This window comes from Podarcis tiliguerta, assembly GCF_965153285.1.
Source record: "Podarcis tiliguerta genome assembly, chromosome: 6".
Lineage (NCBI taxonomy): Eukaryota > Metazoa > Chordata > Lepidosauria > Squamata > Lacertidae > Podarcis > Podarcis tiliguerta.
The window spans coordinates 31,678,227-31,706,222 of record NC_139539.1 but is presented as its reverse complement, the minus strand read 5'-3'; the positions used below and the strand labels follow the sequence as shown (position 1 = coordinate 31,706,222).

General features: G+C 40.0%; 1 protein-coding gene across 10 annotated transcripts; it reads left to right on the top strand.

Annotated features, from left to right (window-relative positions):
• Positions 1-57: 57 nt before the first annotated feature.
• On the top strand, positions 58-27,996 carry CEPT1 (choline/ethanolamine phosphotransferase 1). 10 transcript variants are annotated; one of them, XM_083444525.1, is made up of 9 exons: positions 58-200; positions 2,058-2,467; positions 9,754-9,901; positions 12,273-12,414; positions 20,543-20,627; positions 24,519-24,650; positions 25,797-25,955; positions 26,312-26,437; positions 26,922-27,996. In XM_083444525.1, the coding sequence occupies exons 2-9, from the start codon at positions 2,129-2,131 to the stop codon at positions 27,039-27,041; spliced, it is 1,251 nt and encodes a 416-aa protein (XP_083300651.1). In that variant the 5' UTR covers positions 58-200; positions 2,058-2,128; the 3' UTR covers positions 27,042-27,996. The 10 variants fall into 10 exon arrangements, with proteins under 10 accessions (XP_083300651.1, XP_083300656.1, XP_083300652.1 ...); XM_083444530.1 differs by lacking the exon at positions 20,543-20,627 and adding an exon at positions 16,101-16,185; XM_083444526.1 differs by having other exon boundaries at positions 64-200; positions 2,062-2,467.

Below are 27,996 nucleotides of genomic sequence, written 5' to 3'. Positions count from 1 at the left end.
AACCCCCGCCTTCCCTTCCAGGCGCGTCCCTGGAGTCAGCCAAGCAGCCTGCCGCCGGCCCGCGCGCGCTCCCGCCGGCTCCCCGTTAGGAGCCTCTGCCCGCTCGCGCGCCCGTCCTAAGCAACCACCAAACCCGGCCTTGTTTACGGCAGCCGCAAAAGGGACGTAAAAGCGCCGCCTGGGCGAAGAGGCTGGTTGAGGTAAATGCCGGGTGTTTTTCGGCGCGCTTCAGGGCGATGGTCTCTGCCGGGCGGGGGGCGGTGTTGGTGGTGGGAACTCGGCCTTCGACGGCGCCGGGTCTCCTCCGGGCCCAGCGGAGGGTTGGCTAACGTGAGTTCTCCCCCCACCTCAGCCACCGGGGTCCTTCGGCGAGGCGGCTCGCGGGGGTCTCTTCTCGCCCGCCGAGCCTGCGGGGCATCTGCGCAGGGGATGGTGGGAGGGTGGCTTGCGCTAAGCGGAGCCCGGAGGCTGCCCTTGCCGTTGGCTCCTCTCCCCGGCCGCCGCGCCTGGGACGGTGCGTGGCTCCCGGTGCCAGAGAGAGAGCGAGAGACAGGGGGTGGGCTGCCGCAGTTCGTGTCATGTCAGTCAGTCCTTGGAGCCCTGTAATCGGAGCGGGTGCCGCTGCTGGGACAAGTCAAAACAGCCACCCTCCGCGCTACAAACACACACGCAGGCATGCCACAGTTTGCGTCAGGTACAGGCGTGGCAGGCTCATGACAAGGCTGCACCTAGTGTCTCAAGACCGCAGGAGGGTCACCCTTGCATGGAGTCCAGAGCGTTGGCCCATCTAGCCCAGGTAGCGGCCCTTCAAGGTCTCAGGTATAGGTCTTTCAATCAGCCTCGCTCCCTGCTTCCCTCCAGCCGCTATGGCATCCCTGTTCTCTTTACAGGAGGCTTACATGCAAAGTATGTGCCCTGACAGTGAAAGTGTGGTTCTTTCACTTCCCTAAGGGCAGGTGTGGGGTTTCCTTAACCCCTACCCCATCCTTGGAGTAATTTCTGTAGTCTGGTGACCAGAGTGGAGACTTTGGACTGGATCTTGGCACTGTGCTTTTTCTTTAGTTTGTGACTGTTGAAACTGTATTGACTCGGTGCTTCTGACCTGCTTATTTAACTGAAGTGAATTATTAGCAAGGGTCTGGCAAGCTTCTGTTGTACTTTTCAGGGATAGATGATTTCTGAAACTCTAGGTAACCTGAGGGAGTTCAAGAAAAAAAATGCTTTCATTTTGTATCATCCATAAGACTTGAATAAGATTGCTTCAGTTTTATCTCTTTATCTTCTATTTATTTTGCTGAATCCTGTAAAAGCTTTCTTTCCTGTACTTCTTGTCACTCTTTGCAAAACTACTTCTCATAATGCACCAGATGGATGCTTTCTGCTTGTATTAATAGCAAGGAACAAATAAAAAGGGGTTCTTTGAAGTACAAACTTAAGTTTCAGTTAGAGAAATTGGCATGTCCAAATACCCCCAATCAAAAAGAGACTACTTATTGAACTTGTTCCTTGTATTTACCCTCAGATAGTTCGAGTCCTTGTCCTATGTCCCTGAATATGTCCAGATTCTCCTAAAGTAGCTTATAGTTGTGACTAATGGCTGCTAAATGCCATGCTGGTGGCCACAAACTACCGTAATTGCAAATCTTGGCTGATCTGTTTTCTCTGTCTAGAGCCAACTTGAAGAACAGCATAGCCTGGGACAGACACTGTGGCCATGCTCACATGTCATTGTAAACTGTAAGCCATGGATTACCATGCATGAGCTGATTGCACATGCTTTGCTCAACCCTGTTAGTGCTGGGAAGAAACTAACCATGACGCCTGCTGTCTTGAATGCATTAAAATAAAGAGATCAGCAACAGCTGCAACTTCAATTTATGGTTTCTGTCTAATAGTAGTGGGGGGCACTTATTCTATCACGTGAATCTCTGAGCACTGTTTGTTTTGTTTGTGAGTAGTCTTGGGCCTTCAAATATCTCATGTTTTGCTCTGAAACATTTGAGACATTCCTGACAGCTTTTCACCTATTATATTAATCTAAATACTTTATGTTCCAGATAGACCAGGATCTTGAGATACTTTACAACGGTTAAAATCTGTCAAATACAACATCAAGGCTAATAAATCCATGAGTGGGAATCGATCCGTGAAGAAACGATGTGGGGAATTGCAGTTGGAATCCCCTGTGCGCTATGGTCATGTTCCTTCAGCAGGATGTACATTAAGCAAGCTGCTTCAGTTGCCTACGCCACCTTTGACAAAACATCAGCTAAAACGGTTAGAAGAACACAAGTATCAAAGTGCTGGACGGTCCCTGCTTGAACCACTAATGCAAGGCTACTGGGAATGGTTAGTTAGAAGAGTACCAGCTTGGATTGCCCCTAATCTGATTACAATAGTTGGACTGATAATAAACATCTGCACAACCATAATATTAGTGTGTTACTGTCCGACAGCTACAGAGCAGGTAAGTTCAATATCTCTTAACGTTTCTTTGAGGAAGGGATTGTACTGTTGAACGGCTCAGTATTATGTTTTACTTTGGTGTTCTGTTAACAGACATATCTGGAGTTTTATGTATGTAATTTTTGCTCTTAAAGGATCTAAATTATGTTTCTAAAATTCCCAGTAATACTTTTGCACAATCCTTAATTATTTCAAAATAAGATACATTGTTCATTTTCACAAAATTTTCATAATATCATGAGCACTATGCAATGCATGTTGACTGATGTGTGACAGAATGTGAGAATGATAGAAAGTTTAGCAGTGGAGCTCATAAAATTTGTAACAAGGGCAGAGATATCAAATATAAACATGAAAAATATGAAGAATATCAAAATGCCTCTCTCTCAAGGTCTGTTACTACCAGGCTCTTGTCACTCTCTGAGACCTGGAGATTTAAAATGTTTTAACATATATGTGGGGGAAGCAAAAGTTGAGCTGTTTATTGTTGGAATTCAGCTATCAAATATTGGAGGACTCTGCACACATCACACCATTGCAATAGATCTCTTTTCCTTAATTCAAGAAGCTTTCTGTAGTACATGATCTGTTTTCCTTCCATCTGTACTGCTATGAAATATATATGTAATAAGCTCTAAGTGACTCAGCACCCTACTAATGAAACTTGCTTGTGCTGAGATACTTGTTTTTCTGCCTTTACTTATGTAGTGTTTAGCAGCTGCTTAGCAGGATTCCTGCTCGAAAACTTATATGTGAAAGGGATTACTACTGATCTGTATTGTGCTTCACCAGGCGCCTATCTATATCCATATAGATAAAGTGAAGATTATATAAATTTTTGAATAAATAAAATATAAATAGCATGTTAAAAATAGAATCTTAAGGTTTGAAAGCATCATCAAGTATTACCTAATTAATCTCTCTTCTTCTAAGAAAGGAGCAGGTTCACCTTAAGTTTCTTGACAGATGCCTGCACATAATGGAGATTCCCCAACTTCTCAAGTAGTTAGTTCAGTTAGTTCCAAATATTAGGGAATTCTAATTATACCTTCCCATATTTTGACTTTAATCAATAGGTAAATAATCCCCCCCCTTCCCTTCCTGCATCTTGGTTCTTTCCTAGGATAACCATACTTTCTTCTTTTTACTCTTCTGGCAATTGATCATTTTTATAGCTCTTCACTGGATCTTTTCCAATTTTTGCACATGGTACTCCAAATGAGGCCTTATATTGGGGTGGAGAACCTCCAGCCTGTGAGCCTAATCTGGCCCACCAGACCTCCCCATTTGGCCTGCCACACCATTTTGGCCAAGGCATGCCCAGCTGCCTTGACTTCATATACAGTGCTACCTCCGGTTACAACTTAATTCGTTCCAGAGGTCCATTCTTAACATGAAACCGTTCTTAACCTGAGGCGCTCTTTTGCTAATAGGGCGTCCCGCTGCGCATGCGCCTACAGTGCATGACTTCCACTCACATCCTGGGGCAAAGTTCGCTTCCAGGAGCACCTATTTCCGGGTTAGCGGAGCTCATTACCTGAAGCGTTCGCAAGGAGGATGGTATGTAACCAGAGGTATTACTGTATGGTGTCAGGTGTGGGAAGGTAAAAAGGTGGTTGGGTTGGGGCAAAGGTAGCTTTTGAAGCACCACTGTTAGTTGGTTGTCAGGACTTCAAGCACAACCTCAGCAGTTTTGCAAGCCTCTTTGCAATCCTCAGCTCTGCTAGGAAATCCCAATGATCAGCTGGTCATCAGCACTTTGAAGAGCTCTGTGCAGTGCATTAAAGCAGTGTTTTTCAACCACTGTTCCACGGTACACTAGTGTGCCACGAGATGTTGCCTGGTGTGCTGTGGGAAAAATTCGAAAGATTTTTTTAAAAAATAAATTCAAATTTTCGTCCACTAGGCGGGCGCCGGACTGTGTCCTGGGTATGGGTGGGGGTGGGGTTTTTGACCCCACCCTCGGCCAGCAGGGGTGCCGATTGGCGCTCCTCAGGGGGACACCCTCCACTTTTCTGATGTCTGGGCTGTGATTGGTCCAGACTCCAGCCTGGACCTATCACAGTAGGACATCATCTTCCGACTTCCATCCCACCCGAGCACAGTGTGCGCAGCAGCGGAGAGAAGAAGACGTCGCGACTCGAGTCACCAGGAGGACCGGAGAAGTTGTCATTTTATTTCTCTTCAGTCTCCACTGAATGCCTTGACTGGGTTAGGGACCCTTATAGCTCAGCATCAGTTGGTGGAAAGGACACGACTTTATAGGAACAGGAGGAACTAACTGAACTGAGACAAAATCGTGGTTTCAAGCTAAGATTTGCTGATCTACCTTTGGGCAGTTTTTGGTTGGATACTGCCAAGGAGTTCCCCCTTCTGGCAAACAAAGCTATTTTGACATTGCTCCCATTTTCCACTACATATCTGTGTGAGATGAGCTTTTCAAGCATGATTGCTATAAAAACTAAATACAGAGAGAGACTGAGAGCTGTTGACGAAGAGCTACGTGTGTGTCGTTCTTCGATTCCAGCCAGAATATCAGCATTGTGTTCAGCCAAACAGGCCCAGGTTGCGCACTGAATAAAGTATTTTATAATTTTCATATTTCTGTTTACTTACTATTTCATAATAAAGTAAGTATAAAATACTTTCTTTGTGTTTATTTGATTCCTATTCAAGAGAATTACTTTATATATAGTCAATATAGGCACAGAGTTAAATTTTTTAACATTTTCTAATGGTGGTGTGCCTCGTGATTTTTTTCATGAAACAAGTGTGCCTTTGCCCCAAAAAGGTTGAAAAACACTGCATTAAAGTCCCAACAATCAGCTGATTGTCAGGGCTTCAAAGCCCCGTATCACTTGACATCATTGTAACATCAGGTGCTTGAGAGGTGGGCAGCCCCACCCATGTGTCAAATTTGGCCCATGAGTTAGACGAGATAAGAATCTGGCCCATTATCTGGATGCAGTTTCCCACCCCTGTTGTTGTTGTTCATTACATGTATTACTTACCCTTCATGAGCATGTCCCAGTGTGGGTTACAACAATTTAAAATTCAGTGTTATAACTGTTAAAATTGATTACAATCAAAGGCATAAAGTGGGCCCTGAAAACACCCATTTAAAGTGTCAAAGGCCAGGGTAAAGAGGTGAGTCTTCGGCATTTGCTGGAAGCTATATAGTGGAAAAGCCAGCTTCACCTCTGTGAGGAGGGAATTTCACAACAGAATTCTCTTTTCCAGGCCGCCACCACCCTGAACTTCTGAGAGGTAGAACTACTAAGATGGTCCTTTCTGCTGATCTTCACATTTGGGGTGACTGTAGAGAATGAGGCAGTCTTTAAGATATTTGAGTCCTAAGTCGCTTAGGGCCTATAGGCTCAACAGAACAATATTATTGCCTATGGCAGGGGTGAGGAACCTCAGACCCAGAGTCTAAGAGAGGAATTCAGCGTAGCACTAAGCAGATTGCTCCATCAGCGCAAGCATTACTGTTTTCCTGATAGAATAATAATAATAATAATAATAATAATAATAATAATAATAATAATAATTTATTATTTGTACCCCGCCCATCTGGCTGGGTTTCCCCAGCCACTCTGGGCGGCTTCCATAGAAACAAAAAATACAGTAAAATATCACAGATTAAAAACTTCCCTGAACTGTCTTCTCCTTCCCACATGTGCTGTTCTGGGGTTTTTTCCAACCCTCCCCCAACACCTGTTTGTGGGGCCATGGGGGGAGGATAGGGGGCTTCTGCTTATGGGACTATTTAGTGAAACTGAGCCATAGATATTGCTCTCCATGCCTCTATCTGCAGCCCATGGGACTCTCCACAGACCACCCAGTCTTCCTAGGCCACACTTCTTAAAGGCTTTGCCTAACACTTCTTCATGTGTTTTTCTCTGGTTGAAATGTGACCTTAAACTGTGATGACACCTCTTGCTTGCCTGGATGAAGGGATGACTTGCTTTGCATGGTCGAAAGGAAGAAAGTTAAGAGTCACTTTACTCTGCCCCCTTTTACTTCTGGACCCTTGTATAGCTTGGCATGTGCTCCCCCAAAATATTCCCCACGAGGTAATGCAGGCTTTGTACTAAAAAAGGTTCTCCATCTCTGGTTTACATAGTCTTTGAGGAATTGCTTCAGTAATAAAAGTAAGCATTTCATTGTCTCTTTTGATTTCAGGTCAGATTGTTGACTTGTGCTAATTTTGTTTTTGTTAGTTACCCAAAAATCTTTAGTAATGCTACTGCTTGTCTAGATCTTGTTTTCAAAACTCACACTTTTCTCTATTATAGCTTCCTTCCCTTTGAATTTTGAATTTTTGCAACAAGTGTTGGCAATCCATCCTAATCTGTGTTTTTTTGTGTATTTGCTGTCCACTCCTTCATCCAGATAATTAATGAGGGCACAGGGCAGCACTGTGGCCTTTGCATAACTCCACTTAATACTTCTTTCTTATATTTAATCTGTCCATTAAGTACTACACCTACCTTTTAGTATTATTGAGTATTTCCAGTTGCTGCTCATCCAGACAAGAGCAAAATTAGGAGTACAAATAGTCATAAGATTTTGGGGATCAGTACTTCTGGACCTGCACTGTACAAGTAAAAGATCCCATGGATCTGGCATTTTAGAAGAACCACTTTATTCATAAGCACAGTTAAACTCTGCTATCAATAGAGGCATTTTCCTCCCGACAACAATCCAGTGTGAGTGTTGTACTTTGTATCAGACTCTCAGAACACAATTGGGAAGGCCTTGAGACACATCCTTTATCTTGTAATTCTTGTTTCCCTAAATATTTAAGGTACTTCTTGGAAACCCCATATATGCTGAAGTTACTTAGTTACATCTGTCTTGTTTATTTATTTCATATGTCTTCCTCATACTCATTTAATAAATATACACGTGTGATTCAATGTCACCTTCTAAACAATGAGCAAGAATGCTGCTTTGCTACTACTACTACTACTAAGTTATTCTCAAGTAGTACAAGTATGTAAGATAGTACTTACATACATCCAGTTGATTAGCAATCCTTGAGAAGTACAAGTTGACATATATTGAGTTACAGTTAAAATCCTGCCTCAGCTCTTTGAGTAACTATCTGTATATACACCCTGAGACATGCACAGAGTTGTTTCTGTAAGACAGGGAAAGAATATTTACTTAGGCTTCTGATGATGTTTAAATGGAGGGGGAGGAGAAAAATAGAGCAGAGAAATTATAGTTCGAGGCGACATTTTAGGGGATGTGTCATAGAAATATATAAAATGACTAGCAATAGTATTTATTGCAAAATTGAGATTAATTGAAACAGACTTAGGCATTGTTGCTCATCCAGGCATTAAAGATCTAGATCAGCATTTATGATATATTGCTGTATTGCAGAGCACTGTTTTGGTTTTCCTTTTGAGGGTGGGATTGATGGCTGGATCAGCATATTTTTTGCATAATATTGTTACTGCAGTATACAACTTATATTTTATGATCACCCAGTAAAGCAGACAGGCTTCATACCTTATAAGAAATTATTATTTCTTTGTGTAAAACCAAAAAATGGCAAAAAACAGAAAAAATATTCACCAAAACCCAAATCACTCATATCTATATAGCAAAGATTTGTTGAAATTTTCTCCCCTTACCTCAATTCTCTTAAATACATATTGGTAGTTAAATGTTAACTATTTCAAGAATGGGTGCCAGTATGTTTCTAGGGTGGTATGCAATAATAAAATACAGGAATCAAACATTCCCACTTGACTTGGGGCCTTTGAAATTTCTATGCATTTTTGAAAATGTATTGAAATAGTGATTTAGATTATTTGAGGCTTTGGCCCAAATGAGCTCTGAAAATTTCCCCATTCCTTTGTGTATCTTAAGCATGGCCAGAGATTGCCTTTTTACATTCTTGGCAAGTAGGATGCAGAGGTGTTTCTAGTCCTGGTAAGAATCACCTACAGGAAAGCTAATGTAGTGCTCAAAGCTGGAGAAGTAATTGTGTGAACAAGTTATTTACTGAGGGCTTTATATAGTATTGACATTTTAAAAATCTAAGAAATTTGGGAAGTAGCCTAATCCTAGACATTGTAAATGTTTGGTAAAAATCTGTGCCATAGAATCTGTGCTAAGGGTAAATTTTGAGAGAATTTGTTTCTTTCCAGTATGTTACATAAACTGTAAAACTAAGACAATAACAGTGCATAGTTTGTTATTATTTTATTTATATGGGACCTTATACTCAAAGATATTGAGGTGATTTACATAGTAAGCAAATATGAAAAACTTACAAGTGATCAAACTTTCCCACAAAGTTGCCAAAGTACACATGTCCTGCTATAAAACTATTACAAGCCATCACAATAAAACTTCAAGCAGCTAAAAACCACCCACTGAGAGTGAGTAAGAGACAGATGTCAACACTCAAGTGTTTGGGTGTATAAAACAAAGTCACAACCTGGTGCAGAAAATATTTTGGGAAAGTCTGTGGCTCAGTGGTGGAGCTTTCATTTTGCATGCAAAAAGTTACAGGTTCAATATGTGGCATAGCCAGGTAGGGCTGGCAGAGACCCCTGTCTAAAAATAATGTAGACCTACTGCCAGTCAGTGTAGATAGTGCTGTGCTAGATGGACCAGTGCTCTGACTTGGCATAAGGCAGCTTCTTATGTTCCTGTGTTATGCTTGGAGCCAGGTATGCTTTTCTGGGATGAATGTACCAGAGATCCATTACAGAATTAGGACTCGTAGGACTGTGAGACTTATTCTCAGGTATCCTGCACAATACATGGGTATTTGGGAGTGGGACCTATTGAGCAGAGTGAGACTAGCTTCATGTGTCAGATTAAACTGCAAGAGTACTTGAGGCAAACCATGTCATCACAGCTAGGTTTTCCACACTCCAGAAAAGTGGGAATATTTATAACCTTTTACAGATACAGTGGTACCCCGGGTTAAGTACTTAATTGGTTCTGGAGGTCTGTTCTTAACCTGAAACTGTCCTTAACCTGAAGCACCACTTTAGCTAATGGGGCCTCCCTCTGCTGCCGCGCCGCCAGAGCCCGATTTCTGTTCTCATCCTGAAGCAAAGTTTTTAACCTGAAGCACTATTTCTGGGTTAGCGGAGTCTGTAACCTGAAGCGTCTGTAACCTGAATCGTATGTAACCCGAGGTACCACTGTAGTTATAACTGGGAATAAATTTGCAGCATGGGAGAACCACATCTGATTTAAGACCCTGTAAACTTTTTATTGACATTAACTGCAGTCACATACTTTCTCTCTTAGGCACCTGCTTGGGCATATATTGCATGTGCTTGTGGCCTTTTCATATACCAGTCTTTGGATGCTATAGATGGGAAGCAAGCAAGAAGAACCAATAGTAGTAGCCCTTTGGGAGAACTTTTTGACCATGGCTGTGATTCACTGTCCACAGGTATTATGTCATATATTACTGAAATATAAGGGTCTGTTAAGTGGTTTATACTTTGAAGGATACTGGGGGTACTGAACTGCAAACAGAAAGAAAAACTGTTGGTGCCCTGGCAGAATGAAAATAATGTACTCTGATTGTATAATCCTGTGCCATCTTTCAAGGTTTAGCTAGTACGTTTAATACAGAATCAAAATTTCACTAGGTAATTTTAATTTCTTAGTAAATAGTTTAAATTCTTGTTTTAAAATTACAGTAAATCTAAAGTATTAAAATATTTGAAATATGATTGGGCATTTAGATTTTAAATCTACCCCCTGTCCAGATTCTTTGAACAAAGAAGCAATAAAGTAAAGCTGAATACCTTAAACTATATTTAAAAGAAGTGATGGTTTAATGTGAGCGTGCAGCATGCTTGCACATGCCACTGAAATCACAGGCACTTCACCCCTGCACCTGCCTTGTTGCTGAGAAGCAGACCATACATAGTCTGGTTTAGTCTTGCATCCAAACCTGGACTCATGAATCCTCCCCACCCCCCCCAAAAAACCCCCACAAACCATAAGTCGTTAGCATACCTTGGTTTTTTCACGTGTTTGGAGAGAAACAAACCACAAGTCCGGGTTCTGGGGTAATGCTATGCCACTCTATGGTTTGTTTCCTGGCTGGAGCTGGAGAGGAGTGAAGCACTTAGGATGCTGCACATTTACATTAAACAATAGCTTATTTGAATTATGGTTCAATGTGATGTGCAAACTGATCTGAGTCTTTTAGTTTCATTCTCACTTCATTATTGTTGAAAAGTACCATGGTTTTCCAGTTCCCCTGGAATTCATCCATTTTCCAAACAAATCCTAGACATCAGAAGGGAGTTTATGAAATATTTTAAGGTTGTTTAATAAGATGCCAGAAATTGAGTTAGCCTACATGCTACAACTCAGGGAAGCTCCTGAGCCTCAGGAACAAAGGCTTTGTGCAATTCCTCAACTTGTCCAACCAAACCTGAAGCCAACTGCACCTTAGGTAGAGTCTCTGTGAGCTCTTACCTGTGTCCATGTGATGGACCTCCCTTAGTCTCAGCCCTGTTCCTGTAGGTGGAAAGGATTTACAGAGGTTATATGTCGAAACCCTGCTTTGCTTTAACTTGGTCCAGTCCTATCCACACATGGTCAGTGATTGCAAGTGCTTAAGACTCAGAAGCTTTACAAACTGTCCTGTAGGCTAGCTCAGGGACTGCCCAATTCCTTGAAGCTCCCAAAGTAGCTTTAACAGGTTTTTAAAAAACATTATCTAAGATGTGACTAGTGTGCAAAATTTGGGTGCAAAGTACACACACTCTGAAACTGTATGTGTAATTTTCTTAGCTGTTGGACCATTTTGTTGAACTCACTGAACATCCAAATTTTGACATGAAAATTGAAATTGTGATATTTTAGCACAGTTTTGCTGTAAGTTGGATGCTAAATATAAAATAGAATAAAACTTTTAGTTAAGAAATGATGTTTAGTAAAACATTATTAAGCACCCCTAAACCTTCTAAACAGAATAAAACATGAAGAACCTCTGATAAAAACACTAAACAGTCTCATCCAGTTGCAACCAAAATTAGCTGTGCTGCTTAAAGTGATGCTTAATGCTATGATATGTTAAGTACCGGTAGTTGAGTTCCTGTCTAACAGCCTGTGTACTAAGTACTTTGCTACAAAAGGGCAGCAAAGTGAGCAAAGCTATTTCAAATACTGCTTCATCAATTTCACACTCCTTTACCTTGATTAGGGGAAGCAGGAGGAATTTATAACACAAGAAAAGGAAACAAATGTGTTTAATCCTAATAGATTTCTCCTCTTTCCTATTATGTTTGCAGAATTACAGTATCAATCTAACAATTCTGGATCTGCTGTAGTGCCACATTAACTTAACCATAACAGAATTGGGCTGCCCAGTGGTTATGAAATGTTACTTACCATGCAGTCGTCTTATGTGTGTCCACTTGGAAGTAAATCTCACTCCATTCAATGAGACTTACTCCCAGACAAGTGTTTTAAAATTTGCAATCTAAATCATGCAGTTATTAAAACTCAATGGTAATTTTATTTTCATATTTAAAATGTGTAACAGTATAAATTCTGATGGAACTGAGAACCCACCAGTTTTCTCTAGTTTAGTTACTTTGACTGTTGAAATTTGTTTCTGACTATATGCATATATTTGATCTTGAATCTTAAAATTCTTATGACCATGCACCAAAAATACAGAGCAGTAAGTAAAAGAGAGTGCCAACTGCATACTACAGACTATTGAACACATTTGTTTGTTCATTCTTTGCTTTTGAAATCTGTAATCTATGCTCATTTTAACTGATTTTTTTCTGCAGTGTTTGTGGTTTTGGGAACGTGTATTGCTGTGCAACTCGGGACAAATCCTGACTGGATGTTCTTTTGCTGTTTTGCTGGAACGTTCATGTTTTACTGCGCACACTGGCAGACATATGTCTCTGGAACATTGCGCTTTGGAATGTAAGTAAACCACCTAAGAGAGAAACCTAATATTGCCAAACATTACACTGCTAAGTGATTAAGTCAGTCAGAAGGTATATGCAAATCTATAATCTATGGAAGAGTATATTGAAGCAATGTTTTGGCCTAAACAAAAGTAGTGCTAATTAAATTGTTCTTTCAGTTCAGCATCTTTTCATCATAGTGCATAATCAGGTCGAAAATAAGAGGCACCAACTTGCACCAGAGATTGCACATGATGTCAGGAGGCGGCTCAGCATGGTGCTGAGTGCAGTGCAGCTTCAGTGGCCAGTGGCTCCTCTCTCTCATGTGGCCTCTTTCCGTGGTAGGAGGAGGAGCTGGCCACTGAAGCTGTGCCATGCTCGGTTCCACGCTCGGTCTCCTCCACCCTCTCAAAATTGGGGCCCCCAAAATAGCTCGGCCTCCATGGTGTCCCTGATCATATAGTTTATTAGCAGCACACATTGATTAGGAATAGTGTAGGAATTAGAGACATAGTTAGGTGCCATGCAGTTCTGTTTTTTTCCATTTTAGACCACAGTCCAAACTCCCTCCTCTGGTTAGCAGGGCTTTGTTAAGCCGTGGAGCAACTTTTGCACCTGCTGCTCATGGTGGCCACAGTGGAAGGTGGGGGCGGGGAGGGGGAGAAGAAAGAAGACACTTTAAAAATTATTTTTAACCTCTCTTGCAAGCCTAAGTTCATTCTGAGCTTTGGCCCACCAGACGTTCCCTGCAACTGTTGGCTACTCGGGTATACTCTTCCTTTGTGATTTCCCCTTTCTTCCATTTCTTATACATGGCCTTCTTAAAACTCAGTTCATCTGTAAGCTCCTTATACATCCATACTGGTTTCTTTAGATGCCTCCCGCTTTACCTGCTTTGGTATGCAGATACAGGCCAGAGGAGAGGGAAGAAATGAGTGGGAAAGTTTAATGGAGTGCACTAGAGTTCAGTGTTGCATAAAAACATTGCAGCACTAGCTTTGAAGGGCAAAAGGAATTCAAGCAAACAAGAGTGTTGGGTAAACTTTTTAAAAAAATGGGGAAAGGAAGGACAGTTGCCAGGATTAATCCCTTCTGTCCCTCAAAATTACAGTGGTGTGTTAATTACTTAATATTAAAATTAGTGCCTCAGAAGGGCATTGCTTTCTTGGAGCATTAATAATATCATACATCCAGTAGAAAATAGACAAATGTAGGCCATTCAATTGCTAGTATGGAAGCTAAAGCTTCTCTCAGGCTGAAGTGAGAGTTTCTCTCAGGCTGAAGTGTTGCAGCCTAACTTTCTTTCTGCAAATTCTAATATATGCTTACTGGAATCTGGGTATATGTCTATTTTTTCTATTGCCCACGCTTCTCCAACTCAAGATAAATGTTATGTAGCTGTTTTATGCAGTGATTTCATGCAATTGTCTTTGACCCACAATTCTGGATTTTGGTGAGTTCACTGAACTCCAGCTTAGGGAGTCACTAGGCTGTCAATAGGTTAGTTAGTGCATATCATGAAATGAAACCCAAGCTTGAGTGTAACACGAGGTGAGACATAAGCTTAGCAGCTTTGCTGGCAAAAAGAACTACATAATATTAAATAACACATCTTTAAATATATGCTATACATTTACATTTTTGCAGTTTGAAATGTACACTGATTAACCAATTTTGTTTTATTTGACAAAGCAAGAAAGAACAAGCATTCTGTTCTGTAACCTTTAAGAAAATGTGTTATACATTAAAAAAAATATGATTAGTTCATTTCAATCTGGTAGACTGTGCTAGTTCAGCTAGCTTTGTTTCATTAGGTCTTCTCTTTTATTTAAATGCAAATGTTTTATTATAATGGCCTAAAAATGGACTTGAGTAGCTGCATTGAGTATAACTAATGCTGAATATTATCCAAATGTTTAAACACAGCATTCAAAAAATCAGATGCACTGCTTAGATTGCAATAATTGTTTACTTTGCATGTTGAATGCTGTCGTTATTTTTTAAAATGTTCCTTTCTTTAGCTTTACCTATCATGGAATGTTTCTCCTTTCCTAAATACAATTCACGTTTTAGTGCCTGTTTTTAATATAGTGATTACAGATCACTAGTTAAGGATTTAGCAGGTTTAAAAGGCAAAAAAAGAAGTATCGTTTCTTCCTAAGTTATAAATTCACTGACTAATCAAATCAGAACATGCAAATTATTGTCCACACCCATCTCAAGGGTAGGAAGCTTATTTAGCAATAAGTGACCTGACATCTTCTCGCATTCGGCTTTTCTGTCTCCTATCTTCATTGTGGTGCCACAAGGTATAATGCTAGTGTCACCAGTTACCATTCATACAGTTTGAAGAGTACATTTTTACTAGATTCAAAGCTTCATAGGTAATGTTAAAGCAGGAATGATAGTTGGGGGAAACAAGCCTTAACAATACATGGTGACCGAAACGTTAGCTAAATTTGAAAGTAGACTGTCTGCAGAACAAATAGTGTTCTGTGAACAAACAAAAAAAGAAGTAAGTTGCACGTGAGTTCAATGTTCTGCATACCATTGCAGCCTTAGCGTGGAATATTTTAATAAATATAAAATAGATTCACAGCCCCCTTACATTCTTCTTACTGCTTTATTTACAAAGAGACCAGTGTAAGTGCTTAAAGAATCTAGTGTGAGTAAAGCTTCCTTCTTATAGCTGCTTTTCCTGAGTACAGTGGTACCTCGGTTTATGAACTTAATGTGTTCCTGAAGTCCGTTCTTAAACCAAATCTGTTGTTAAACCAAGGCGTGCTTTTCCTAATGAGGCCTCCCGCCACCGATGCCCTTCCACTGTTTGGCTTCCGTTCGTAGAGCAAGGTAAAGTTTGCAAGCCAGAACACTACTTCTGGTTTTGCGGAATTCATAAACCAAATAGTTCGTAAACAAGACTGGAGGAGGAGGAGGAGTTTGGATTTGATATCCCGCTTTATCACTAGCCGAAGGAGTCTCAAAGCGGCTAACAATCTCCTTTCCCTTCCTCCCCCCACAACAAACACTCTGTGAGGTGAGTGGGGCTGAGAGACTTCAGAGAAGTGTGACTGGCCCAAGGTCACCCAGCAGCTGCATGTGGAGGAGCGGGGAATCAAACCCGGTTCACCAGATTACGAGTCTACCGCTCTTAACCACTACACCACGCTGACTGTTCGTAAACTGAGGTACCACTGTAAAAGTAAAGTTTACACACAAGTTTAAGTAACATGATTTTAAACATATTATCTTTATTTGCATTCATTGGGTTAAAATATTACTGTTACAACTGACATAATATTTAGTTTCAGGTTTCATTGTATTAATTCAGTATTGTTATTGAAAATGTAAATCTTTAATTTCAATTTCTGTGGTGTTTGCCTAGTAATTTGTATTTGAATTATGTACTGCTTTTATAATATTTTCAGACTCCTTATGAGTACAGTCCAAAGCCATTAAACTCAATGGGCACTTTACCATTGACGTCAGTGGGATTGTATTGAATTGTATGCGATGTGGATTTACTACTGCTTTTCATTTCTCTCTATAATTGTAATTGCAACTGTCATATCATTCTGAAGGAGATTACGCTGATTTCTAGTCTGTATCCTAAATTGTGTGTGAAAATCTGTTTTTATGGAACTATTAAGCTGAAGATTTCTAAGCAAGCTGTTTTTAAATGTTTCTCTCCCTCACACATAGATTTGATGTTACAGAGTCTGAACTCTGTCTTGCAATAATTCAGCTTCTCACAGGAACTCTGGGACCTGGGTTCTGGAATAACACGGTAACAGATACAAATCAGTGTTACCCAATGAACAATGGCATGAAATCACTAGAAGCAGCACCTTTTTGTCATGCACAGAGTAACTGCAAAAATGCCAATTGTTTTCCTGGTGATATTTCATGGACATTTGTTTTAAAGGCAACTCATAATGACTGAATGAAAAATAAAAACTCACTCAGATTATCGAGCTTTCCCGCCCCTGTTTACTTTAAAACAAAACAAAAAAAAGCTTTGTTTTGAAACTCTGGTGTTTTCTCCCCTATTGGCTACTGTAAAATACACAGAACTGACTTCACCTCTTTGAAGAGCAGAATGCCAGAGTGGTGGAACCATCTCTATATATAAGGTCTGGATTAATTTTGTTGGAACACCTTTGGAATATTTCCTCCCTTTTTTGCTAGAAACCTTTCCACCAGGAAAAAGAATTGTTAACATAGTTAGCTATCGTGAAATATATTGATGTTAGTATTTTTACAGGGCAATCCTAACCATTTCTACTCAGAAGTAAGTCTTACTGAATTCAGTGGGACTTATTCTCAGGTAAGTGGGGTTAGGATTGCAGTTTTAGTCATGTTTTAGAGTTCCTTGCCCTCACGCTTAGGAAAGAGCGCTATAGGATCTTTCCTAACCATCTTTGTAATAGTGATGTAATTTCCTCATAAACCGAAGTTCCATTGCCAGCTTCCCTTTACCTAGATATTAGGAAAGTAAATTCAAGCTCTTAGAAGGGGTTTTGAGCTTTCTGTTGCTTGGTAGAATCCCATATGAATATGTTATTTCTTCAAGATGACATAATTCTAAGAAAGCAACTAAACTTGGGTCTTCTGAATCTCTCAATATCTTGCTTAACTTTGCTGTCCTTTTCTTGCACCTCTTTCTATTAATATTATTTGTGAAAGCAAAAGTCATTTCACACAGAAAGATTGCTGGAACAACCTTTCTCAGTCTAATTTGTACCTGTTGCCAAGTAGCATATGGGTGTTGTTTTTTTCAGTACTTGCTAAACTTAGGGATTGAAGTCTGTTTCACTCCTGATACCGTCAAGCGGGGTTGGGTTGGGGAGTCCCATTCCAAACAAAACTCTCAGGCACATGGGCATGGGAGCTAGCTGTACTCTGCTCATACCGAAAGGAAATACTGATTACCTTGGTCAAGCGTAACTGGCATATTGTATGAAGCAGCATAAAGTTTGGATGACTTGGTGTGGGGCACAAAACAAGCTGCAGAGCAGACTGCTGGTAAGTTTGAAACAGAGAGTCAGCTGTGCCAGCATGTAGTATCAGTAAGGCGCCGGGGGAGCGGGGAAAAGCATTTATATTGTGCTTTCAGCTGTTCAAATGCATACATGGGGTCTGTAATCCTTATAGCAACAATGTAAGGTCCTGAGGAGGACAGATGCTGAGGCATAGTAGCTTCGCTGAAACCTTGTACAGTGGTGCCTCGCAAGACGAAAAGAATCCGTTCCACGAGTCTCTTCTTCTTGCGGTTTTTTCGTCTTGCGAAGCCAGCCCATTAGCGGATTAGCGCTATTAGCGCTATTAGCAGTTTAAGGGCTATTAACGGCTATTAAAGGCTTAAGGGATTAGCGGATTAGCTGCTAAAAGGCTATTAGCAGCTTAGTGCTTTAGAAAAAGGGGTTGGGGAGCAGAAAAAACCCCTCAAAAATCGCAAGACATTTTCGTCTTGCGAAGCAAGCCCATAGGGAAATTCGTCCTGCGAAGCACCTCTGAAAACGGAAAACCCGCAAGACGAAAGGGTTTTCTGTCTTGCGAGGCATTCGTCTTGCGGGGCACCACTGTAGTGAGTAGTGGTTGAGGTGGCATTTGAACTGAAGGCCTCCTGGTTTGAGGGATGCTCATACCGTAATAAAACTGTGACAAGTCAACAGGACCCTGAATATGTGCCTCTTTCAGGCCAGTAATATGGCCTGCAAGTTCATATCTGAACCTGTGCCTGGTGAGTTTAACTGGCACCTCAGCTTTCTACATTTAATGTAAAAAAGTTGAGATCTCACATCTTAGATTTTAAAGATGTAAATGATACCTTCAAACATAAAATAATAGTTAATAAAATCTGAATTAAAGCAAAAATAGTAAATTGAAATGCAGACATTATTTCTTTCACAAGGTCAATTTATAATAGGGATTCTCCCTGACACAAACATAATTGATAGTGCAAGTGTGGTCCTGAAATGCTGATCATATGTGGGACATAAAATGGGTTTAACACAGTTTGTAAGCATTTGAAGGGAGTGTTTTGAAAATGTTATAGTCTTTCATTGTAAGACTTCATATGTTAATCTATTATATTTTCTCACAAACCCATCCTGTTCCCACTTTCAGATATTTCTTCCTCTTCTGTACTCTCTCTGCTGCCTCAGATTTCTCTTTGACTAACAGTGTGATTTACACAAGTTTGCTTAATCCAGTTCTTCTCTGTTCTTGGTGTATATTTCCCCTCCTGCCATCATAGATGAAGCTAATTAAAGTTTCTAAACCAGTAATTGCATCTGCCACAACAGAGTATTAAATGTTATGATAGCAGTGATTTGAGGCCAAACGTTTATTAGAAGTTATTAGCCATACACTTAAGCAAGTGCCTTCAGAAATTATGTAACTCATGCTGGGTGTGAAGACACTTTCCTTTTTAATTGGCCCTTGGATGTGGGCGCATCCCCATTTGGCTTTGGAACTTGAACCTATGTAGATTGTAGGTATAAAGTACATATAAACAAGCATTTCATTTCTAGTGCTACATTATGTTTCTCTTGTGAAGCATGAAAATAAGGGAGTGCGTTGGTGTCCATTAGTAATGCCTGTGGAAAAGAAAGAGAGTAGAAAGCACGTGGCAAATTAAGAAACCATGATTTATTTATTTTTCTTTATATTATGTACATACAATTATATACTTTATCATTATACAAATGGAGTATGTACACATATGCAACTTTTTTATTACTCTCTGAATTCAGCAGCATTCCTTCTCATACATGAAAGACAAGGCAGGATTATCTGAAATAAAACTTTTATTGTGACTCATGGAAGAATCTTAATCCGTCGAACAGAAAGTTAGCACTGTCAGCTTTCTTGGCATTGCTCACCTTTGAGACAGGAGAAGAGGGGAGGATGCCAAGGAATGTGCCCCCCTCACTTTCTAACATGGTCCCCTGCTTAACAGGAGCACTGTACCCTATAGCCAACCATGGCCTCTTAGCTAATGAATCTGCAGAATTAACAATAAATGGTGAACACATGAATGTTGCATGCAGTCATTACATCGTTACATTGGGGCCACTCTGAGTATGGCTTATTCATACTACCCATAAGTGTCAGTTGGCCTATTAAGGAAGACTCAAACCCCACAAACTTCAGAGTTGCAACCAAGTGCCCTTCAAAAGAACAGCACTAGCTAAGACTAGTAGAAAACAGCGGTGTTTATGGTTCACTGAAGGTATAACACTGCCAAGCTCTTCACCATGGTTAAGATATTGGTAGCAAGCTGCAGGCTTGCACCCTTCCTCCCTTCTCCAGTGCAAATCCCCCTTACCTTATTTGCCTTTACCAATTTGGTGCTCCTCAGGGATGCTTCTTAACCAGAGTTTGCAACCCTGCTTCAAACCCTGGTTAAGCATGGTCACTGCCTGAAGGTATCACATTTAACCATGGGGAAAAATAAAGAGGGAAGATTTATTATTGAGAGGTGAGGGTCCTAATGTCTTATCCATGGTTAGGAGATTGGTAGCAGTATATCAGTTCCATGCCTATGTGAATAGCAGGACAGAATGAAAGGAGAAAGATTGTGATGAAGGCAAACATTTTTTTTCAAGAAAGTAAGACTCAGAATTCTTTTTTTTGGTGGGCAAGGTTTAATGCTTACATTTCTGCAACTGCTTATGGTTAGCTGAAAGAAGTAAACAAGTTCCAACTTTTCCTTTTGGCCACACTCCTAGACAGTCATGGTGTAGGTAGGAGAGAAGCAGAGGTGCAGCCAGAGGAGTTTTGAAAACCTGTCCAGCAGCCAGTCATCGGTGGAATGGGAAATCTATCTTGCACTTAAAACCAGTTTGCCTATACAGCCAGTTGATTGACTTCACTAGAAACCTTTAAAACACCTCTGGCTATGTATGTTTGACACATGCCTGCTCTAGAACTGTCTAGAATTGCGACCCCTAACTAGATCTCCATTTTCTGTGCTGTGATGTTAACAAACAGCGGTACAGCAAGAGTATATCAAGAAAACATTTTCTCCATTGTTTTGTTTTACCTTGTGCATGATAGAGGAGCGCTGCCATGCTTGCAGATGGATTATAATTGGCTTTGAGTAACTGTGCTTTTTTGGCTTTTTTGTACCTAATCAGAATTGATGTGACTGAAGTTCAAGTCTTCATAATAACCATGCATTTACTGGCAGTGATTGGAGGACCAACATTTTGGCAAGCGATGGTAATTCTGTTCATCTTGTATATCACATGTAACTTACATTGTTTATTTTCCCCAACCCATTTTGTTAATACATTTAGAACAGTATCTCTTTCCTTTTTGTTGGAGAGACCTTCCCATTTTGGCTATATTGTACTGGTTCATCCCACAAGATATTTAAAGCCATCATTCTTTTGTATTATGTGCTGCCATTTAGGCAGAGGGAGCCCAACACATATTCATTAAGGAGAAACTTGGGTCTGTTGGTTGAACAAAGCATTCACATCTTGATGGACAGTTCACAAATCTGCTAAATTTGGAAAGGGAGGACTATTGCAACTGGATGCAGATCCTGAGCGTAAATGCGATGGCAGTGGTAAATCTTTGGTAACTATGTCCGACTAAATAATTTTTTAAGATGATTTGGCTTCCATAGTTGCTTGAGCATGCTATATGTATGTCTACTAAAATATAAAAATTTGGTCCATAACATAGCTGTGTGTGTCTTGTTTTGTAAGCTACCTTAAAATCAAAAGCTAATTTGCTGCAAATCAAATTTCTGCTACAATTTAATTATACAATAAATAAATAAATAATGTGGAACTTGCAAAATGTGAGTTAATGTTAATGTGAGTTACACTCAAAAGGAAGTGGTGTGTCAAGAAAAGCCTGGTTAAAAGTAAGCCTAGCTTTCTTTGAAGTATCAAACACATAAAAGTATTTTGAAGTCTGCTCTGAAAATTTAATATGGTGCTATTTATATACACAGTGGGTTTTTTTAGATTTTCTTGACAACTGCTGCTTATTTTGGTGGTTTCTTATACTGGGGAAAAAAACACAACTCCACTTGTATAGAGGAAAATGTATCATTAAAATGTTTGCTTATTATTTCAATTGCACATGTACTCAATCATTCCACTTTTCTCTCTAGGGCCTTTCTGTGGCACTTCAGCATTTGCCCAATAGTTTCACAAGACAATAGAGCAATATTCTGTTCACAGCTGATGGAAGAGAGGCAGAAGGCAGGGGGAGGGGGAGAGCTGATACTATACTGCTGTTACCTTCTGTGCCTTTTGTTAACCTTGCTACTAGGTATGCAGCTCAGCAAGGGAGATGGAAAGTGCACAGCCTCCCAAAGAGTAAATGAATGCCTGCATAAATGTTTACGACATGATGGGAGAGAGATAGTTATGCTGTTCCTCACCACTTTTTTAAAAAGAAATTTAAAAGCACTTCTTTTTAAAGCTGCAGTGGTGATGTGTGCAGCCATTATAGAATTAAAAAATGATTTGTTTACAGAGTTGTTTGTTAATAGGAAAATTTGGTTGATTGTCATTAATTGACTCATAGAATTGTAGAGTTTGAAGGGACCATGAGGGTCATCTAGTCTAGCCCCTTGCAATACAGGAATCTTTCACCCAGTATGTGGCTTGAACCCATGGCCCTGAGATTAAGTTTCATGCTGTACCAACTGTGCTATCCCAGGTCTTGGCTTAGTTTGTTTTTTTTTTTAATAATATTTTATTAAGATTTTCACATAGAAAAAAGAAAAATACAAAAATAAAAATAAAAAATAAAAACAATTCCATTTTCATAATATTACTTACATTCACTTATTTCCCAGACTTCCCCACACCTCCCCTCTCTGTATTCCAATTCGAATATTTAATCAGCAAATCCCTTCCCTCTGTCTTATCCTTGTCTTTATCTTAGTGTATTATATCTTAACTTCTTCATCTTTTTAACCTTCGAATTTTCCATACTCCTTCACCACATTATTACTAATAACCCTTTAACCTCCATCCAACATCATTCTAACATTCATTAATTTTATGATATTTCTGTAAATAGTCTTTAAATTTCTTCCAATCTTCCTCCACCGTCTCTTCTCCCTGGTCTCTGATTCTGCCAGTCATTTTTGCCAGTTCCATGTAGTCCATCACCTTCATCTGCCATTCTTCCAGAGTGGGTAATTCTTGTGTCTTCCAATACTTTGCGAAGGTCTTGGCTTACTTTGGATGATTGTTCAAGTCATCATAAAACATGGTTTATGAAGCTGTGAAGCAGTATTTACTTAATTTAATTAATTGTTAAATTTCTATACTACCCTTCACCCAAAGATCACAGGGCAGTTGACAATATAAAAACACAAAAATACATACCAAACAAACAACAATAATCCCCCGCACCACATTTTAAAAGGCCATAGATGGTTTAATTAGCCAAAAGCCTGTATTAGGGTTGAGTGTCCCACTCCTTCCCCTAATCTCATTGTGTGCCAGCATTGGTGTGAAGTTGCTGTTACACTCAAACTGTGGGACTTTGATTTAATGCCAAAGGGCGTGGGATGTCCTGCTCCCCACTGATTTGTCAAATGGCTTTTGCAGCACCATCTGTGTGTGCGTATGTTGCCAGTGTGACAAGACCACCCTCTAGTGTCTGCCACTGACAAGGAACTAATGGCCACTGGGATGTTGCACCCCCTGCCTGCCAGGAAGAAGACATGGCAAGGGGAAGATCAGCCTGGTTCCATCCATTAGCCAAGGAAACAGTTGTTCCAGGAAATTTGTTCCCCACCTCTTACGCTTAAAGAGAACACTGCTACAACTGTCAGTTGTCCTGGGACTTGTGAGAGCATCCATCAGCTTACTAGGCTGTGTATGTGTGAGCTTGGGTGGATTTGCTTTATTACCCCTTGCTTGTAAACTGTCTTGAGAATCATTTGATTGAAAGGTGAGGTATAATCTTCAAATTAAATAACAAGTCCCTTTTGTTTCTTTACAGTTCTCTTGGTTTTGTTAAGTTCATATCACTGTTTTTCAAGTACTGTTCCTAGTTCAAATTTCAGGGGAAGAGTTTCAGAATAATACCGTAGAGTAAGTGCAACATCCCTACCAGCTGTAGTTTGGTGGTGGTCTTTGGTGGTGGTCAGGATTTTGCAAATTAATTATATAAAACAGATTGACGGTGGCTGTTCAGAATTGACAAAAGGAAGCTCTTTTTCCACATAATGCTATTTTGCCTAGGGAATTGAATGCCACAAGATCCAGTGATGACCACAGGCATAAGTGCCTTAAAAACAGAATTTGATAAATTCATGGAGGGTTGATCAACAATGACGGTTATGCATGATAATGGAACCATCATTTTTCAGGGACAGTATACCTTTGTCGGATGCTGGAGACAAACAACAAGGAATGTCGTCACCCTATTGTTTAGCTTTACGAGCATCCCAAGAACATCTCTCTGGCCACTGTTCAGGGTACAGAAATTGACCGTGTTTTCACCCAGCACTGCAGCCCCGTGTACTTATTTTTCTATTTGCTTTTCTTCATTTCTAAGCTCTTAACATGAAGATCTGAAATATATTGAAATGTCCTTTCCTAATTCTTTAGACATATCCTATCTAGTCTGGCCTCTATGTGACTTCCAATTTCTTTATTCATATTATTTAATGTATATCTCACCTCCCCTATAGGAACTCAAGGGGATGTGCAGGTTCGCCCCCTTTTTTTTCCTTCAGAACAACTTTGTAAGGTAGAGTAGGGTGAGAGTAGAGTGGGGATCTGAACCCTGCTCCTGCCAGTGGCAGGTCAACATTAACTACCACACCATACTTCATGGATCCTGGTTTCTGACCACCTCAGAATGGAAACCTAAATACTGACTCCTATGTCCATTCAGTACTGTCTGCTCTCCCCAGGAATAAGTTCTCAAATACTGATATTTCTCCTGTGTGTCATCATGGATACAGGTCTTCAGCTTTCTGAAAGGTAATGTGTGAAAGAATATTGTACCCCCTGTTGTTCCTAGGTAGTTCCCAAATACTAGATTTGGAAAAGTGGAATGTTTGAGTTTGCTTGAAATCTAGAATTCTTTAAACTGTGTCCATATTTTTCTTCCTCTCCTGTTAAGATTCCAGTGCTAAACATCCCAGTGAAAATACTTCCAGCTCTTTGTACTGTAGCAGGAACCATATTCTCCTGTACAAACTACTTTGGTGTGATCTTCACAGGTGGTGTGGGCAAAAATGGATCAACTATAGCAGTGAGTTTTTCTTTACGTTTTGGGTAACTCAGTCTCCCTTTTCCCCTGCCAGTCTTTAGAATGCTATATGTCTTTGAGTGGACTCGTTTTATTGGTATGGTCTTCTACTTTGCATACTGGCGTAAGGAACACAGTTGGAAAGGAGTTTGGCCGTAGAGTCCTGTTGCCTATCAAAACCTCTTTCTCTGTGCTCAGTACAGAAGCCAAGCAAGCTGCTGATGGAAGATATTGGCAACTTTTCCCATTGGCAACTTGCTGAGAAAGGGAGCCCCCTTTCTCATTGGCTGGCAAAGATCATCATGTATGAATGTGTGAAAATTGAGAAGTGTGTGTGTATGAAATGTGGGCAGGATATTTGTGTCATCAGCCCTGCTGACCACTGACATGGAGACCCCATGTTACCCTTGAGGGAAGGGAGCCCTCGAGTTAAAAAATATTCCCTATCCCAGTCTAAATGAAACATGCAAATGCTTCAGGGGCTTTGGAAATGAGGAAATTTCTTTTTTTAAAAAAAAAAAATCTGACCCAGAAGTCCTATAATTCTCTGACATCATTTTTATTTTTGTTTGCCTGCTGGTTGTTTTAGGGTAGATTCATAGATTTCACATGGCAAATGGTTCTCCATTTTTCACCGATTATGAAATAACCATGTCTCTGATCTACCACACTTATTTTCAGATTTTAGTACAAATGTTGATCTTCAATAAATGTGTTTGTGGGTTTTGCATTTTAAACTAAGATGGTTGATTTTTTAGTATGTAGTGATAGACATTGTTTTTGTTTTGTCATCCAGATGAAAATATCTGGGCCACTTGTGCTTTAAAAATTCATCTGCTCACATCTGTTAGGCTAGAACTTGGTAAGAATTGCATTTCATCAAGCGGTTTTGTGACTGAAATTGCACTTAGGCCGGGCATGCAGCACTAAGTTCACCATGCCTGCTTTTCTGTTAGAGACTCCAACCACACAGCCAGGTGACATCCTTCTCTACACTTCCTTACTGCCAGCTGAGTGGATTAAAGAAGATAGCGTTAGAATGTTACAAAAGGACAGTCAGCCAGCCTCCAGTTGTTCTGGAGATAGCATGTTGAGATATTTGTTTCTGTAATATGCCCTTGATAAATACAAAGCTCTTTCTCTGTGTAGGGAACAAGTGTCCTTTCACCATTTCTCCACATTGGATCCGTCATTGCGTTAGCTGCTATGATCTACAAGAAATCTGCTGTGCAACTCTTTGAAAAGCATCCTTGCCTCTACATACTGACTTTTGGTTTTGTTTCTGCTAAAATAACTAACAAACTGGTGGTAAGTTAGAGAATTTATTTTATGAGGTGTCCCATAAATACAAACAAAGTACTTAACTCTTATCATTTGCTGGTCTCATATGGTATACTTTGTTGTGAAAGGTTTACTTTCTTTCTCCAGCTGCAAACAATGATTTTCCAAACTTCTTTCAAATACTGCATTTATGAAAGCTGTATAGTGGTATATGTAATGATACGCCTCATTTGCTTCCAACAGAGTATGCCCTGGGAAATTGGTGATAGCCCAAGCTATAAAGAGAAATCAGAATTCAGTAGTTTACCCCTCCCCTCCAATATTAAATTATTCAGTATAGATGCTGAAATAGAATATTTATGAGTTTTAATTTTTCCCAACAGGTTGCACATATGACCAAGAGTGAGATGCATCTGCATGACACAGCATTCATAGGCCCAGCACTCTTGTTTCTGGACCAATATTTTAATAGCTTTATTGATGAGTATATTGTACTTTGGATTGCCCTGGTAAGTATTTCCTTATTTTTCTGGGCATGAAAAATATCCTTGTGTGTTCTTTCACGTTAATGTAAGCAATTTTAGTTTTGCAGCAGTCTAACGAAAAAGAGGGAATGGTACAGAAAAAATCTGGGCAGCATAGATTAAGTTTCCAAGCAGTTGTTTTATTCTTGCGTGGTGGCGTACATTTGGGGGTTTTGTTTTGGATTTGATTTTTATCTTGTTTTATACTTAGTTTATTGTACATAACCTAGAGAATTCATTATGAGGAGTCGAATATTAATGAATAGGGAATATATACCTGCGGCTGGAGATTGGGGAAGGCTGCTTTAGGGTTTAGAAAAAGCCTTTTGTTTCAGAAAGACAAGGATAATTCTACACTTAACTGAAGAGAGGAACCCATTGCATAGAGAATGGATACAAAATTTGCAGAACAAATTATTTCTGAGCCTTTATGTTTGGATGTCACATGTAACTTATGTTCTTCTTCCAGATCTTTTCCCTTTTTGATTTGCTCCGATACTGTGTCAGTGTTTGCAATCAGATCGCTTCCCACCTTCACATCCATGTCTTCAGGATCAAGACCTTTTCCACATATTCTAATCATCATTAGTTAACTTGGTCACTGACACAATAAGAAATAACTCACAACTGTTTTCTACAGGAGAGATTACAAACATACTGAGGAGACTATGAAAACTGGAGCAGATAGGAACAAATCTAATTTATAATAATGTTGTATAACTTCTACTCTTTGTTACTCCTTAGCTAGCCTCCTCCAACAAAAGGGGAATCCCAAGCACTCTCCAGTCAAACATGCATATTGCCTGCTCTGCTGGTTGTGTGCCCAAGAAAGCATGCAGAGAGTAAAGCTTTGTCTTTGTAATTACCTTGACTACACGGCATAAACTCTTGGGGAAATGGATTCCCAATAACAGAGTACTCTAATACAGTGTGATTACAAGCTGTAAGACAATTTGCTTTCTAATTTTAAGAAATCATCTATTAGTAAAAAAAACCTCACTTAGTACCCACTCAAAAAATAATAAAGAGTTGAGCTTGTGAAACACAGTTCCCCCACTAGCTTTTGTGGCTGGAATGTCTTTGACTTTTGAGTCTGGACTGTGATCTCATTATTCACCTGTTACTGATACCAGAGGTAGATTTTTAAGAATCCAAAACGACACTTAGGCACAGCACTGTCACTGGAAACCAGGCATTTAAAGTGCCATCTTTGCAAGCAATCCACTGTGGCTGGGCAGTCTCTGTTCATTTCAGTTGGGTGGTGTGTGTCTGCTGAATTCAAGTTGCTCAGCTGCTGTGCTTGTTGAACTGCACCTTTTATCTTTAAAATTCTACCCCCGGTACCCTGTGATGTGGGGGTGAGCGTCCGCATGCGGTAGTGTGGTTATCTCAGTTTATTTTATTTTTTAAAAAATAAACATTTAAAGAATTTATTTCTGTTTTCTTCAGTGGAAAGCCTATACAAAATTTACAGTTACTTTTTTTGTATAAAATTTATGCAAAAATTTATTTCTGCTCTTTAATAAATAAGAAAATTCTCATAA